Genomic DNA, 15,761 nt, shown 5'->3' with positions numbered 1-15,761 from the left:
TTGGGTACCCGCAGACCCCAGAGTTATACTTTTACTCATATTTCACAGGTGCTTTATTCTGTCATTCCAATTTTTCAAGACTTTGTCAATCAATTTGTTCCTGAATGACTTCATATCATTGTTTTCTGTTTCTATTTTAATTAATGCTTTTTAAAAATACCAATGTATTGGGGTCCTATTTATTATTTTAACTATATTAACTATTTATTGAGTTCATGTTTGCCATGGGTCCTAATTTAAAGTATCACATAGAGGGGGGGGAACTCTGTCAGTCATCTTGAAGGCTTTGTGGAAAGATTGTACTTGGGATAAAAGCTGCAATTAAAGAAAAATATATTTGGGTTTTACACAATATGCAAATTAACTGTGACTTTCCTAAAATAATCTGTTTTTTCAGATGACATTAATTACATAATTTTGCTACGATGGTTGTTTCTTACAGTAGTTTATTCTTGGGGTCCCCAGGGACCACAGTTGTATGTTAAATATGTTGGTAGTATGAGGGTCAACCCAAAACCTGAGGCAGTAAGGCTTTCTGTTCCTACTAAGAGTGGAACAGTTGTAGTAGTAGTCAGACCTGGAACTGAACGGTTGTGCTAAACAATGTGCAGTACCTGCAAGATGCCAGCCTTTAAGTAGATTATTCTGATCTGCTTCTGTATAAATACACACACTCACACTTGCTTCTGTTTTATATTTGCTCACTTTTTAGCCCTTATTTCAAAATCCCACATATTCTTTATAAATTAAAAAGATAATTTGACAGAATAAAGACTTCTACTTCAGCTCAGTGCATGGTCTGTGTCTGTCCCTTTGGTGGTGTCTGTATTAGGACAGTGGGTGTCCTCTGGCCATGAAATGGCTGCATAATTGAGTTGTACATGGCTGAACCTGATCAGAGACGGTTCAGTGGTTGAGTGAGACTCCATGCACTAACACTCTATGCACCAATGGTACCCCAGGGCAGCCTACCATGCTCCGTTCGTACCATATTTCTCCCTCTGTGCGCTCCAGGAAAAGAAAGGAAAGGGGGGAAACTGCTGATTGCATTCTGATAGATTTTTGTGGCCTTAGGCAATAGAATTAAAAAGATTAACAGTTCATTATGAAGTAGAGCACATTGATTAGGCCATTGACAGATGGGCCAATAACTAAAGTCCAAATGTAACAATTTAAATGTCACGAAAATTGGCACTTACCTTCTCCCAATTGATTTTTAATTTCCCCTATTCTCAGCTAACGTTTCAAAACACGTTTCAAAAGTGGCATAATTTGGAGTAGAGTGGTCCAATTGAGTTTTAATTGGAGGGCGATTGGAGGATATCAAAGCGGTATCATTAGTGTAGATGGTATCTTTGCCTTACAGGGTCCAATGTCAACTTTGTCATCTCGGCTCTATTTAACATACCATGACAGTTCAGTATACGTACTTGAAGGGCTTTTCAGATGTTTGTCAGTGATTTCAGATGACAGAAAAACAGAAATAAGAACACAATTTATCAATAAGATCGGGTGTACTTGTCACCTTTATTTTAATGAAGTAGATATCGAAGGCTGGTGTCACACCGCAAGAGCCATTTCACAGGTTTGCCAGTCAGATTGCAGCCTTGCCCTCATTCTGAATCTGCCTTTGATTAACTGATAATCACTGTGGAGCTTTTGGACACTAGTGTCACTGCTCCAAATAGCACCACAAAGCAGAGTCTAACGCGGCTGTTGCCTGAGGGTGGCAGGGTCATTAGGAGCAGTGTTAGGGGGATGCTGACAGATGGCTTGTTGCTCCTAAGGTGCTAACAACCTTTGACACACATAGTAGTCCACTGTCCACCCCTCTGGTCCCCTTGCACCCCGTAAAGCTGCATTTCACTCTGTCCAAGAGAAGCATACTGACAGCTTCAGTACACCAAAAGCTGTTTACCACCTTGACATTGCTGCCTTCTTCAGGAGTGACGGGATACTAGTGTGACCCCTGTAGCCCCATGTCACCCCACATTCCTTCCCACCCGCGGTGGGAATGTCATGTGTTCATATGTAAAAACTGCTATGCATGCTGCTTATACAAGAGGTGCACGTTGTTTGGTGTTTGCCGGCTCCCATCCCAGCTTCCTAGGCCGGAGTGTTTTCAGCTGGGAATTCTCTGAAGGCTAAAGGGCCAAGCAAACATTGACACTCTGCTGCTGCTGCTGCTGCTGCTGCTTTGCTTCTACGCCATAAAACATATTTTTGCTCTGGCATGTTCCCTGTAGAATGTAAAATATTTGAACAGCAATGGAGCTTATGTTTATGTTTTCAGTTCATTTAGATTTTTTAAATATTGCTTTTGAAAATAGATTGTTGTGATTCTAACATCCTCCTCATGTGTTATTTCATTTCTGGTATTAGATTCAGACCAGATTAATCTAATGAAAGGGCCTTGTTTGCAATGTTCTATTCATTACTGGTGTTTTGGGAATATTCATCATCTGTGCTTTATTGGATTCCAGCTCATCAGCTCCGCATTTGACAGACAGGAGCCTGCCGTGTTGGTTGTTAGCATGGAGGCAGCGATGTTAAAAAGAGATCGCGAATCTTGTATGTTGTCGTGTTTGTGTCAGCTCAGCCCTCCACCATAATCACCCACCCACCCATCAGCCCACCCTCCTCCAGCCCCCTCCGGGCTCCTGTTTTCTCTTTGCCATTAAATTGTGAAATCTACTTACTGTGTTGCCAGCCTGATCCCACTCAAGCTGCGTAATCTCCTTGTAATAGAGTGTGAATACTGCCCGGCAATAAATCAGCACCTCATCAGTGCACTTTATTAAATATAGACACCAACAGACAGCTCTTAGTATATTCAATTTACCCTCTGACGTAGGCTTCAACACAGGAGATAAAGATAGATTGAGCAATCAGGTGGATGCTGAGGCCTGAACCAAGGCAGGAGAGCTGGTGGAAGGCGGAAAAGCTGCAGGGAGATTGAGATGGGGGCGTATCAGAGGCAGACAGGCAGTCAGGAGTATGCAGGGCCAGGAAGGGGACATCTGCCAGGCAGGGTGGGGGAGGGCTTTGTTTAGTTACTGTGACACATGAGCAGGTACATTTAGCATCATAATCATGTGTGTGAACTGTTCGTGTTTTCACCAAGTTGACTCTGTAGAAATTCCCAGATTATAAAAGTGTAGCATTTGTGTAGAATTTGTCATATTTTATATAAAATGCTCTGTGGAAAATCTTATACGCTGATGTGCCTTTAAGTGATCGTCAGCAGAGCGCCATCCCTCATTAAGCAACGTTGCTTGATGGCAGCGGGGATAAATTATGTGTAATTATGGCAATGATTAAAGGCTGATTCGTCCTGGTCTTTGGGGCTAAACAGATATATGTAACGTCAGTATGGGCAGTGGGACCCTGGGGAGGGCTAAAGACTGCCATGCTCGGGTCAGGAGGTCAAAGGGTGCAGATTAAAACAAGGGGATTACTGTATTTAACGTTCTTCAACCTCATAACATTCACAGGCTACTGGTCAAATCATCCATTCCCCAGCTACTTACAATGGGATAATGGGCTGGTTATCACGTCGAAAGAAACCAGATAGTCGACTCTCCTGAAAGTGAGCGATGGAGCTGAAAAAAAAAGAAAAAAAAAACAAGATTAATTTTCAGACATCAGCCACGTTCTCACCAAGTCAATTTAGTTTGTATTGACATGATTTTGTCCAATATAAAAGCAGCCTTTGTGTCATCAAATCAGCGTCCAGGGAAAGCTTGCAGCAAAGTGAGCTGTTTGTGTTGTACATGTAACTGGACTTCAGGTCAAATTATTTATGTCAAGTGCAGCAATTTATTACCAAGCTGCTATTGATTGGGTCCTCCTGACGCTGTCATGTAAATTCAGGAAGAATCATGGTCGGCAGCTGCAAGTTATACACACACACACAAACAAGCCTGTGGACACATACACACACCATTATGAAGCTGTTCAAAATTGCCCTTCATTCCTGTATTGGTTATACATCTTACACCATAGTGTGTCACTCTGCCAGATCAGAGGAATCTATACAAATCAGAGGTGTATACATTTTACCCCTTGTTCTCTTTTTTAATGTACCATCTAAAATAGAAAGCTTTGATATAGAATAAGCTTATGGCAGTATGATCATTCAGCTCAGTTTGAGGTTATAAAAAAAGATGTGCTGAACCTCTGGGGTCCTGTTAGGGGCAGTTTTACTCCAACTGGAGCCCAGAGAGCACTTGACTTGGCTGAGGTGAGATTGCCGCTGGGCAGAAGTCTTCAGGGCCTGCTTGTCCTTCTGATAGCTGGCCATGATAGATCAGCCCCTGTCCAGCCAGAATTACTCTCTTTCCTCTTTCTATCTCCCTCTTCCTTTTCCCCCCGTGCTTCGGTCCCCTTTCGCTCCCTGCTGCTGCTCTCTTTCTCTCTTCCTTATCTCCCTCCTCTTTGGCCCATATCTTCTCCTCTCTTTTATCCTCCATTTCTCTCCCTCTCTCTCTCTCTCTCTCTCGGCATTTTTTTCCCCTTTTCTCTCCCTCCCTCTGTCTGCTCTGTTGTCTGATTGAGGGTGAGTTACGAGGGGGCTGCAGCTGGAGGGGGCCACCGTGCCTCGTAATTACATCTCTTTTTATTACCCGCGCTAATGGCCCTCGGGGAGAGGGAAACAATAATAAATTAATAGAATATGAACTCCAGCTCAACAGAAATCTCCAGCATTTCATTTTGGACCGTCCTGTGCTCTGGCAGATGAAACGGTGCTCTGATTAATCTCTGCGAGAGGTTTGAAGCAGCCGTCTGTGGGTTTGGGCTGCCCCCTCCTGCCCGCAGCCGAGGGCTTTTGGAGAGATAAAGGGAGAGATGATGGTTTTGGCTTCTGTTGTTGGTCTTTAGTGGTCTTGTTTTCACCCTTTGAGCCATGAATTATGGTGTGCTGATGCAGTTTGTGGTCAGCTGGGCTTCTCTGTAGTGTTGTTTTCTGTCACCTAAATTTATTTTTGTACCTGTGTCTAGATTGAACTGAATTTTAGTGATGGTCACACAGGATAAACCTATTTTACATTTTGTAATTGTGAAAATGAAAATCCCTTTAAAACATAAATGTATGGTCTCTATATCAGCAGGATGTTTAGGTCAAAGTGAACAAAGAAAAACTCTTTGCATTGTTATTATCGCTACATTCCTGCCACAAAGACTTTCAGATGGAAATCTGCCGGTGCACTCAGCAGTGGAGTGGAAAAGGCCCTTCAAGTGCGCAGACAGGCCTCTCTGATTTGGTCAATATTGTGTCATGTTTGGTCAAACCCCGCCAAGGCAGTGGGCTGGAAATGAAGATGTAAATATTGATATTTCATTAGAGGAAATCACCCACTCCGACGGCACTTAACCGGGCCACCTTCAGAGTGCGGCGGCCGGAGCGCCGTGTGACCTGCGGAGTCGGGAAGTCACTTCATTACTCGATTAAATTGAGTGGAAAAAGGCGAGGCAACGACACGAGATCCCATTTGGAGCGATAATTTAGGCCCTGAAGAGAGGGGATGGAGCAGGAGAAAAACACCACCTCTCCATCTCACAACACTGGATTAAATTCAAGGACTTTTAGCGTCAAAGGTAATTGTAGGCTGCTGGGCTGTGTGTGTGCATATGGCTGAGAGGTGTCTGCTGTATCAGAACAACTCTAAACCCTCTCCAACAAACCCTGAACAAGGCCTTCACATGGGCTGTCACATTGGGAGCAGTGCTTTAGTTCCGCTTCAGTCCTCCTTGGCATTAAAAGGCTAGACAAAGCCTCGCCTGTGATTGTGATGCCAACCTGATGCGGCAATCAAGACTGCATCCATGCTTGCATGACAATTTCCCTCCGGCCAGTCCACATTCTGCCCAACTTAATGGCCATGTATGCAGACAAGGAAATAACACAACAGAAGATTTTAACATGCAGTCTGGATATGTGTAATGGTACAGGCCTTTACAAAATATGGCTTATTGCCTCCACTGATAATAGTCAAGTGTTTTGAGTGCTTTCGGCAGTTTGCTTTGTTGGGTCTAATTTGGGCTGAACGCTCTTCAGACCTCTGACCAGTCCAGCCAGGCACTACCACCTTTCTGTTAGCACTCTATTCTACTGACTATTGATTCCCCTTCAAAATGTGAAGGCCCTCACATTCTGATCACAATCTGTTAATTAATGTATCCTGCAGCTCTCCCCCTGCAGTGGTCATCACCACGATAAGGGAAATTGAACACTCAGGTACTACTCTCCTTGGCTCTTCTTTTCTCTCTGCCTGTCTCTCCCTCTCTCTCTCTCTCTCTCACACACACACACACAAGCTTTCACCGTCCTTTTTCCTTTTCACTTTCTCTCGTGCTTTCTCATGATGTCGCTTATTCTTCTCAAGCTGCCCGCCTGCACGCGTGTGTTCATGGTGTCCTGGCAGGAAGAGATAAACATCAGGCTGGTGACTGCACCCCAGAGGGATCATTTATATTTAAGAGAAAACGTTGGGCGTAGGTGTGGTGAGTGCCCCGGTCAATACTGTAATCTATCGCCTCTTAATCATGCAGTGGCAGGTAGCGTGGCAACAGCAAACTTGTAAAAGCAATCATATTAATCAGGGGCGGAGCTGAAGAGCCTAATATGCTGTCAGAATGGTCGCCTGCAGGCACGCAGTGAAGGGAGGTTGGAGATGGAGGGGAAAGGGTGGGTAGTGGGGGTTCATGCAGTTTATTGACAGCTGAAGGGTAGTACGAAGGGAAAAAAGGATGAGATGGCTATCTGGTTATCTGCTCCTCACTCTCTTCCTTTCTCTTTTTGCCTTTATCCTTTTTAATTTGTTTGAATTTCTCACAGCTCATCTTTGGGGGATCTAGCAGTTAGTAATATTTAAAGGAGACATAATCTTTTTTCTGTTTTTTATATACTGTTATGATCTCAGATATCTATGCTAAACATAGTCAAAACTCCAAAACTTGAGGTAAAACTTGAGGTAAAACTTGAGGTTAACGTATGAAGAAATGCTGCCTGCAAGTCAAAAGCCCAGGCTTCAGCCTACTCCTAACACTTCATTTGTGACGTCTTTTTCTATCTTGCTGACGAGTTGACGTCAGATTGTTGTGCATGCCCAGAAATGGCAGTCCGTTCCATAGCCTTGGTTGGTAATGTTGTTGCTAAGGTTTTCCATGTGTTGTTTGTATTGTTTACTCGCATATTTCAGATTGGATTCCGGCTCAAATATGAACGGATGTATTTGATAAGTTGACATTTTGAGTAAAGAACGAAAAAAAGTAGTGAAATCCTACTACTATAGTTTGTTGCATAGTTTGTTGATGAAGTCTCTGCAGCCTGCAGATGTCTGCTGAAGGGCAGCTTCCAACAGCTGGCCAATCGGAACAGAGTGGGCTCTTCAGGAGGGGCAAGGGAGTCTCTAAAGAGACAGGAGCTAAAATGGCCTGTTTCAGCCAGAGGCTGAACTGAGGGACTGTATAAAGGGTCAGTATAAGATAAATAAGGAGTTGGAGGAGGAGTTGAACTGTGAATCATACAAAGATATTCCAGCAGAGCCACAGAATAAAAATATGGACCTTTAAATGTGTGTATTATGTCCCCTTTAATGTTCTATTCTGAGCACACATAGAAGTGTTGAAGAGGAAATGACAGTGGTTTGATGCGACCGAGCCAATTTCAGCCCATCCAGCTGCTGTTGGAGAGTGGAGCCCTGGGTTTAAGCAGGTCTTCAGGCTGGGCTTGATCCATGTGACCCCCTGTGCTCTGTGTGTGTGTGTGTGTGTGTGTGTGTGTGTGTGTTGTTTTTTTTTCTCTTTCATGTGTATGGATTTATGTGCATACATATACGTAAGCATGTGATATGCATGTGTACGCGTGTTTTTTCCTGGTTGACACATGTATCTGTGTGTGTGTATGTGTGTACGTCCCCTCATCACCTCCTCCTGCTACACAGTTCATGTCATGTCCTCAACCCCTCCAATGAGAATGCGCCTCAGTGCTAATCCCCCTCACACCAATAAAAGTGTGACAGGATACAAGGGGTAAACACATGGCTTTGTGTATCCCAGACCTTTGCACCGATTTACTGTCCTCACTTAACAGTAAAGCCCACTCGGGTGCTCTGACACCGGCTTCAAAGAGGACCTTCCACTGTGCATTTAAAATTAAACACCCCTTGCTAACATGTGCCTCGGCATGCACTCCAGGCTACCGAGGCTTGACAACTCATGTTTGGTATACCGATCAACTCAAAGTGCTGTTTGTTTTTCTTTCTTTTACTTTTAAACACTTTATTTAATAAAAGAAGACTTCTGTTAAATCATGGACGAGGCTCATACATTCCTGTTGTCATGCAGTCCTCCTTCCTCATCCAGTGCCCCTCTGTCCTTCCAGGCTTTTCCACTCTGTCTCTGGGAGACCAGATGAGTCTACTGCAGAGCGCCTGGATGGAGATCCTCATCCTCAGCATTGTGTTCCGCTCGCTGCCGTACGAAGACGAGCTGGTGTACGCCGAGGACTACATCATGGACGAGGAGCACTCGCGGCTGACGGGCCTGCTCGACCTCTACGTCTCAATCCTGCAGCTGGTCCGCAAATACAAGAAGCTCAAAGTGGAGAAGGAGGAGTTTGTCACCCTCAAGGCCATCGCTCTCGCCAACTCAGGTGGGGTTCATCTTCAGCACACATCAGAAATAACATTTAACTGAAACAAATCTTTTGTGCATTTTGATTAAGACTATGTTTCAGATAAGCAATAGAAAAATGAAAATTAATTGTGATGCCTACGAAAAAGTAAAATGATTTATTCCATGTACACTTATGTATTTTAAACATCTTAGTATTTCATAATAAAAACATAAAAATTGTGTTCATATCCAAACAGAAGAAATAGCAGTTACTCTAATTTAGCCAAAGTCTTTGATTAAACCATGTGTAAATAATTTCTTTCAACAATATTTACCTCTAAATTTAAAATCACAAAGGATATTACACTTATTATATCATTCCATGATTTAATTTATTCTTGTTTTAAAAACATTAAATTATTTTATCTTAGTTTGTGTAACAGAATTATTGTTAAAACTATTAAAGATATTTTTGCAGTCAAAAATATAATGCTTTTTTTATTTTAAACCAACTAAGTAAGAGGGAGCGAAAATAATAATAAGGCCTATAGCATTTTAACCTACTGTAATAAATTAATATTCACCCAATATCTGAAAAATATACAAATATACACACACAATATATCTTTATTTTTAACACTCAGTATTTTAGATTAAAATTCTACTCTGAGACATTCTTCACGTGTATTATTTGTTCAGGAGATTTTACTGTTTTCTGACTGGATCTCTGAGTAATTCACACCAGACAGAAACTGTACACTGTGAGGTATTGTCTCAGAAATGACATTTCTTAGTTTTTCAGGAGTTTCTCAGTGTAACCTTTAGTTTGGAGTGTGAGATGGAGAGATGGAGAGAAGATAAGGGCAGTGTACAGCAAAGAGGGATGGAGGAGTGAGCTTTTTTGATTGAACACCTTCCATGTTGTGGTATTTCTCCAGCGCTCGCTCTCCCTCTCTTTCTCTATCTCCATAACAGTAGCTGCAGGGCACAGCAGCCACGGGAGATAAATTTAGCATTTCATTAGGAGCATAGGGGCTGTCAATAAAATGTGTTAAGTCGAATGGAATGAGTATCAGGGAGTGATAGGCCTCGTTTGTTCCAATGTGAAGATGGCACGCTGCTATTGACAGGCTCCTTTTGAGGAGGCAGGACCTGTCCCGCTCTGATCAATTGCACGCCTGGGTCACCGGGCTGCTTTCCCTTGTTTTGTCCGGGCTGAAAAATGAAAATGCTGATGGTGGGGCTTTGCTTTCAGACAACAGAGCTTTAGTAGGGAGGTGTCGGGGAGAGGAGGGATGGGGGTCGAGGAGAGAAGAGAAGAGGGGGAGGAGGAGGGTGTCCGCAACGTTAGAACAAGGTCTCTGGGAGATCACTCTCCCGGGAGCCCCTCTGTCTGACAGCTGTGAAAATTCATAGCGATTGATTTTGTAATTAGCAGTTTATCAATCGGATCGACGTGTGCTCACTGATGGATTGCGAGGAAATTGTTTCTTCAGAGTTGTTTTTTTAAGTCTACCCCTCCTCCAAGGACTACAAGCTGCGTGCTCGCTGTCTGCTGCCCTCTTTTCCTTCCCATCTGTTGAGATGTCTCTATCTCTCTTTTTATTTTTCACTTTTTTTTCCCCCTCGCTGCAAAACATTTCATTACAGCACGGTTGAAATCAGGGTTATTATTAAACTGCGTGTGTGTTTGAGAGTGTGAAAAATAGAACAAAATATTGGTTTGATTTGTAAAAATGCTTATTAGGTTGTGTTTCCAGCCGTTGTGAAAAGAACAAGAGATAATTACGTTCTTCCATCCTCTCCCTTCCTCCCTCCCTTCCCCATTCACTTTACAAAACGACCTACTTCATTTCACCACTGTGGGCTTGAAAACCGTCAGGGTGAGAAATGTCTCAAGGTCTTGGGAATACAGTTGTTCTAGTCAATGAATTTGGGGCGAAGTCTGAAATCTGTTTTGCCTTTTATTGTCCCGTGTGGTAAAATATGCACCGCCAAGGTGAGACGAGTCAGGCAGCCAATGACATGGTGCCTCTGGAGTGCCAGACACTGGTTAACCAGTGAGAGAACCGCAACCCCGGGCTGTCCCTGAGAGAGGCTGCGAGATAGAAACAGAAGCAGAAAAGGCGAGAATGAGAGGGGAGTGCTGTAACATGATGGATCAGTAAAAAACGGTGGCACTGTAGCGAAACATTATAGGAGCGAGGAACACTGGAGAGAAGCCTTCTAGACTGAAACTGTAGACTGATCTAAAACTGGTCAGGAGGTGGGAGAGATTTGGGCTGACTGAGGCAGAGAGAGAGTCATAGTTTTTGAATACAGACAAATTATAAATTTCTCAGTTTTTAGTGTATATGTTCACATTACTGGTCAAAATGTAAATATGTTAAACACTATAATGTTGTAGATCTTTGAAGCCCATTAATATTTGTTTTCCCCTTCACTCTGATGGTCAGAAATCCGAGAGAGTAGGAAGAAAATTAATTGGAAGGAAATGTTCTATTCATCTTTATGGTGTCCAAATCTCTTATGGAGCCCCTTTTTTTTCCTTTGTGTTTTTTTTTGTTTGAAAACAGTCTGTCCCTTGGAACGTTGAGGTTTATAATGTGTACTTATTCAGCAGAGATTGGGTGCTATTAATGCCATTGTTACTGGAGGATAACATTGATTTTCAGTCTCGCTGGTCAAGGGCCATATGAATATCCTGCACAGTCCACCAAAGAATAAGTAAATAAATAAATAAAATAAAACAGATGTTTTTTTTTTCTTTTTATGATCTATTCTTTATCTTGTCAGGGTGTGAGTTATACTGATAATGTGCTCCATACCTTACTGCACTGACAGAGCAGTAAAGATCAATCATGAGATTTAATTTTGTTTTAGAAAAATCCATTTCCCATCACTCCTGTTATATTACCAGTGTACAAAGTGCAAACTACATTTCCCACAAGTTACTTTTTTTTTTTCTTTTCAAATTTGAAAATCCATCAATTTTCATGACCCTTTTTTGTTCTCTCGTCCTGTCAGACTCCATGCACATAGAGGACATGGAGGCGGTCCAGAAGCTTCAGGACGCTCTCCACGAGGCCCTGCAAGACTACGAAAGCAGCCAGCACCAGGAGGACCCACGGCGGGCGGGCAAGTTGCTCATGACCCTGCCCCTGCTGCGGCAGACGGCCACCAAGGCTGTGCAGCACTTTTACAGCATCAAGGTGCAGGGCAAGGTGCCCATGCACAAACTGTTCCTGGAGATGCTAGAGGCCAAGGTCTGATCGGAGGGTGGCTGGAGGGCTGCGTTAGCGTAACAGAAAGTGACTTGAACCAAGGCTGAGGGTACTCAGGAGAAGGAGACCCCCACTGACTGTGCTAAGCAGGACAGAGACTGACCTCTCTCACTCCTCCTCCTCCTGGAACCCTGGGACACTATCTAAAAAAGAACAAATGCAAAACTTGGTTATTAGTATAAATATAAAAATGATGCAGATTAATTTAAAATATATAAGAAATACTATGTACAGTAATAATTTTTTTGGTTTTTGTTAATTGTCAGTGGTCATGCTGTATATGAAGAAGGACCCCTCTGCCCCTCAGCATCTTCAGAAGTAGTTGCCAGTTCTTGTTAACAAGATAAAAGGTTTCTTTTTTTTTTCAGAAAACTAAAAGTTCCTTAAATTTGTTCTGAAGACAGCAGAGGTGTCAACAACCATAAACAGACTCACTTGTCTAACAGTTGTGTTTTTGCCTGAACTTGACCAGGACATGTATATATTTATTATTGGAAGACTGAGTGTACAGTTCAAAGTGTGGTGAACTTGGTGGCCATTTTCTCTTGTTCTCCTCCTGGAAAAAAAGAACTAAAATTGTTACTTAAATGTGAACTCTTATCAGTTTAAATGTCCTTGGATATACCTCTCCAGAGCAGTAAGCCGTGTGATCTCTGTGGATCTGTCTCAGACTGGAAGACTTGCTGGTCCCATGTTTAACCAAACTAGCATAGGCAGTTACAATAGTCAGTTGTCTTATTCTGTAGTAACTCAGCAATAAAAGGGAGCTGTGGGAAAGCCAGGCTTCACCTCCTATCTTTCATGTGCTTTTCAATGCTGCTGTTGCTAGAAGACCATGCCTGTGTATCTCAGTCCTCACCAGTGGGACACACCACTGCACCACTGTTGCACACTAGTGTTTCTCCTATCCTCCTCTTGTGTCGGTGCTGTTCACGTAACCTATTGAACCCCAAATTTGGTCATTGTTTAAGCCTGTGGAAATTGCCCCTTGGCATGCAAATAGATGACCTGATTCGGGCTAGGTGAAAGATGATCAGCGGGTTTGGTGTGACAGTATCAAAGGATTTATGCGGAGTGGCATAAGTCCAGGAGATTCCATGTTCAAACAATCAGAGGTCCATATGTCAACCACTCTATTTTGGGCCCCTTTAAGCCTGTGGCAGAGTCATTCCACACACAGGGAGCAAGGTGCCCAGCATCTGCTCTCACCATTTTAGACACCTCCCGTCTTTTAATAGCTGTGCCTGCATTTATAGAGCTTCAACCAAACGGAGGTAAATGGCAGGTGCAGAGCTGGAGTGGTGGCACTTCACACTGGGTTTATTTTTAACCTAGCAGGAGGTTGTTGTCTGCGCGGCCCTCCTCCAGGAGTACAGTAGACACGTGGAACACTTCTTCTTGACCCCATGTTGACACAGTGGCCGGTGCAGAGTAACACCCTTCCCACCGGCCAGGAGGCAGGCAGGCATCTGCAAGGAGCCCTCAGGATGCTCAAGCATGCACATGTGAATAGCTATGCAAGAAACAAAGTGTCAGCATGCTCCAAAGGGTAACAGCAACCCAACAGTGTGTCAGTACAAGGTGTCATCTCTGGTGGGAGAGCGAGATCTCGTGCTCCCTTCTCCCTGTGTTTAGCTAGATGTCCATTACGCTGGGTGTGAGTAATACTGTAGTCCAGTGCAGCATAGTTGTGCCGCCCGTCTCCACACGAGAGAGATTGTGTTGGAGGTGAATGCTTATACTACTGAAGGATTTTATGTGATGTGATAAATTGTGGCGCTGTCACAACAATATGATACTGTGATCAAAGGAATCCCTGACATTGCAGTAAGGTAGAGTTGCCGCCATGCTTGCGATATCATTGGCTAGCACTGATCCAGCGGCCGGCATCCCTTTTTTTTTTTTTTTTTTTTTTTTTACAGCAGCCTGATGGCCACATAATGGAGGAAGACTACCCACTCCAGCACCTAATCATCCCAACTTGAACTAGCCGCTGTCCAGTTAACAAGCTCCACTGTAGAGGGTGACAATATAACTTGAGTTATTTTACTGTTGTGCAATACAACAGGGACCAATTCTGACTGAAACCATGCTGAAAGCATGCTTTTACTTAGATTTGGGAGAATTTGCACGCTATTAGGTAACATATTCTAAATCCCTCTAATCAAAAACATCTATCCTGTATATCAGAAGAACTATATTTGATTTGCTCTACTGGCAAAAAAAACTTTTTTGCTTGTTTCAATAAAAGTGCAGTATAAATGAAAACTTTTGCAGAAAATCTTTACAAATAGAATTTTGTAGTGGCCCAAGATGATCAGCCATAAGAATCATTATATTGGGAGTCCTCTCCTTTTTTCTTTTTACCTTGCAATATGGCACTGTGTTAAGTAAAAGAGAACATGTCTTACATTACAAGCTGTGTCTAAGTGTGTAAATATATCAGCATCAATACAGTAGGTTGCCGAAATACCATTGAAAATAAAGTATGCAGCGCCCTGCTGACTACTACCTCATTATCATATTGTCAATATTTCTCTGATTCAACACGTTCTGCTCTTTATCATCTTTACATGTCTGTGACATACCTGAGCCATCCATGTTTTTATCTAAAAATTGTTTCTGTCCCTCAGTGCTCCTGCCAAAATATTTGTAATTGTAATCTTCTCCTCCCATTCATTCTTCATAGATCTGTTTGTAAAGGTAAAGCATGCTTCACGTTGACCACATGACTTTGCCATCAGTGGGTGTGACCCCCATTTTGGTTACTAAGCGGGTATGTGTTTTTATGAACATCAGTGTGTCAGAATTGGTCCCTTGATGATAAATTGCAGACAGGGGCAGGTAACTTATTTCCTGCTTCTGTGTTATGAGTATTTATGGTGTGAAATATATCATTTGGCAATGGTGTACATTGATATCTCTGATCGTTGAATCACCAATATCTGTGTAAATTTTACGTTTTGATTTTCAAAAAGGTAAAGGATCAATGAATTAAATACTCCCTGAACTCTGTGATTCTTTTGTCTTCTAAGTAAAAATCTGCTGTAAAGCAAACTTCCAAGATGAAAAGTTTTATAAATTACATTCAACCACAAACCAAAGTTTAAGGCAACAGAATAACAAACAAGACTAAGAGTTTACAGCCATGCTAGCAGCTCTATGAGGATGTACTTAGGCTCAGCTGTGCTTTGAGCTAATGTTAAACCCTAACATTAGCTTGCCAATATCCTCACAATGACTATGCTGACTATGTTTACCATGTTCACTGCCTTAGTTTGGCATGTTAGCATGCTAACTAATTAGCAGTAAACACAAAGAACAGCTGAGACTGATGGGAATGTGATTAGTTTTGCAAGTTAAAACAAAGTATTAGATAAACTGATATTTGACCTGATGATGAAAAGGATTACCAAGTTAATTACACTTCATCCTGACGGGAGCATAAATATCTGTACCAAATATCATGGCAAGCCATCCAATAGCTGTTGAGATATCTCAGTCTGACAAAAGTTGTGGTTAGAAAATCAGACCGGCATTGCTGTCCCATGAGTCATACTGTCGTCATGGCTAAAAAAAAAACAATAATCATTGTAGTAGTTATTAGCAAGAGATAACTACCTTAGTGCAGGCATTTGTTCCTTACTGTGTTAACCATCAGTAGTGTGTCTACTTAGTCATTCACCCCATGGAGCAACCCTTACCCTAACTCTGCCCTCTGCTCGGTGTATTTACCCATTCTACTACGGCCAGTCACACTCACACTGACTGATAATTCAGCGATGGGACAGGACAAAAAGCAGCTCCCAGCAGAGCCAGTCAGAGGTTCACATAGACCACCCACCCAACCATCCAGCC

The 15,761-nt window shown here is 42.6% G+C and overlaps 1 protein-coding gene across 7 annotated transcripts in view; it reads left to right on the top strand.

Annotated features, from left to right (window-relative positions):
• esrrb (estrogen-related receptor beta) overlaps positions 1-14,921 on the top strand; it is a 47,797-nt gene extending 32,876 nt beyond the window's left edge. For all 7 annotated transcript variants that reach the window (XM_044375799.1, XM_044375798.1, XM_044375802.1 and 4 more), the window contains 2 exons: positions 8,387-8,656; positions 11,647-14,921. In XM_044375799.1, coding sequence (XP_044231734.1) covers positions 8,387-8,656; positions 11,647-11,891 — 515 coding nt within the window. In that variant the 3' untranslated portion in view covers positions 11,892-14,921. The remainder of the gene's footprint in view (positions 1-8,386; positions 8,657-11,646) is intronic.
• Positions 14,922-15,761: the final 840 nt, after the last annotated feature.

Source organism: Thunnus albacares, chromosome 15 (genome assembly GCF_914725855.1).
Source record: "Thunnus albacares chromosome 15, fThuAlb1.1, whole genome shotgun sequence".
In the NCBI taxonomy this organism is placed as follows: Eukaryota; Metazoa; Chordata; class Actinopteri; order Scombriformes; family Scombridae; genus Thunnus; species Thunnus albacares.
This window is presented reverse-complemented; position numbering and strand designations above follow the sequence as displayed.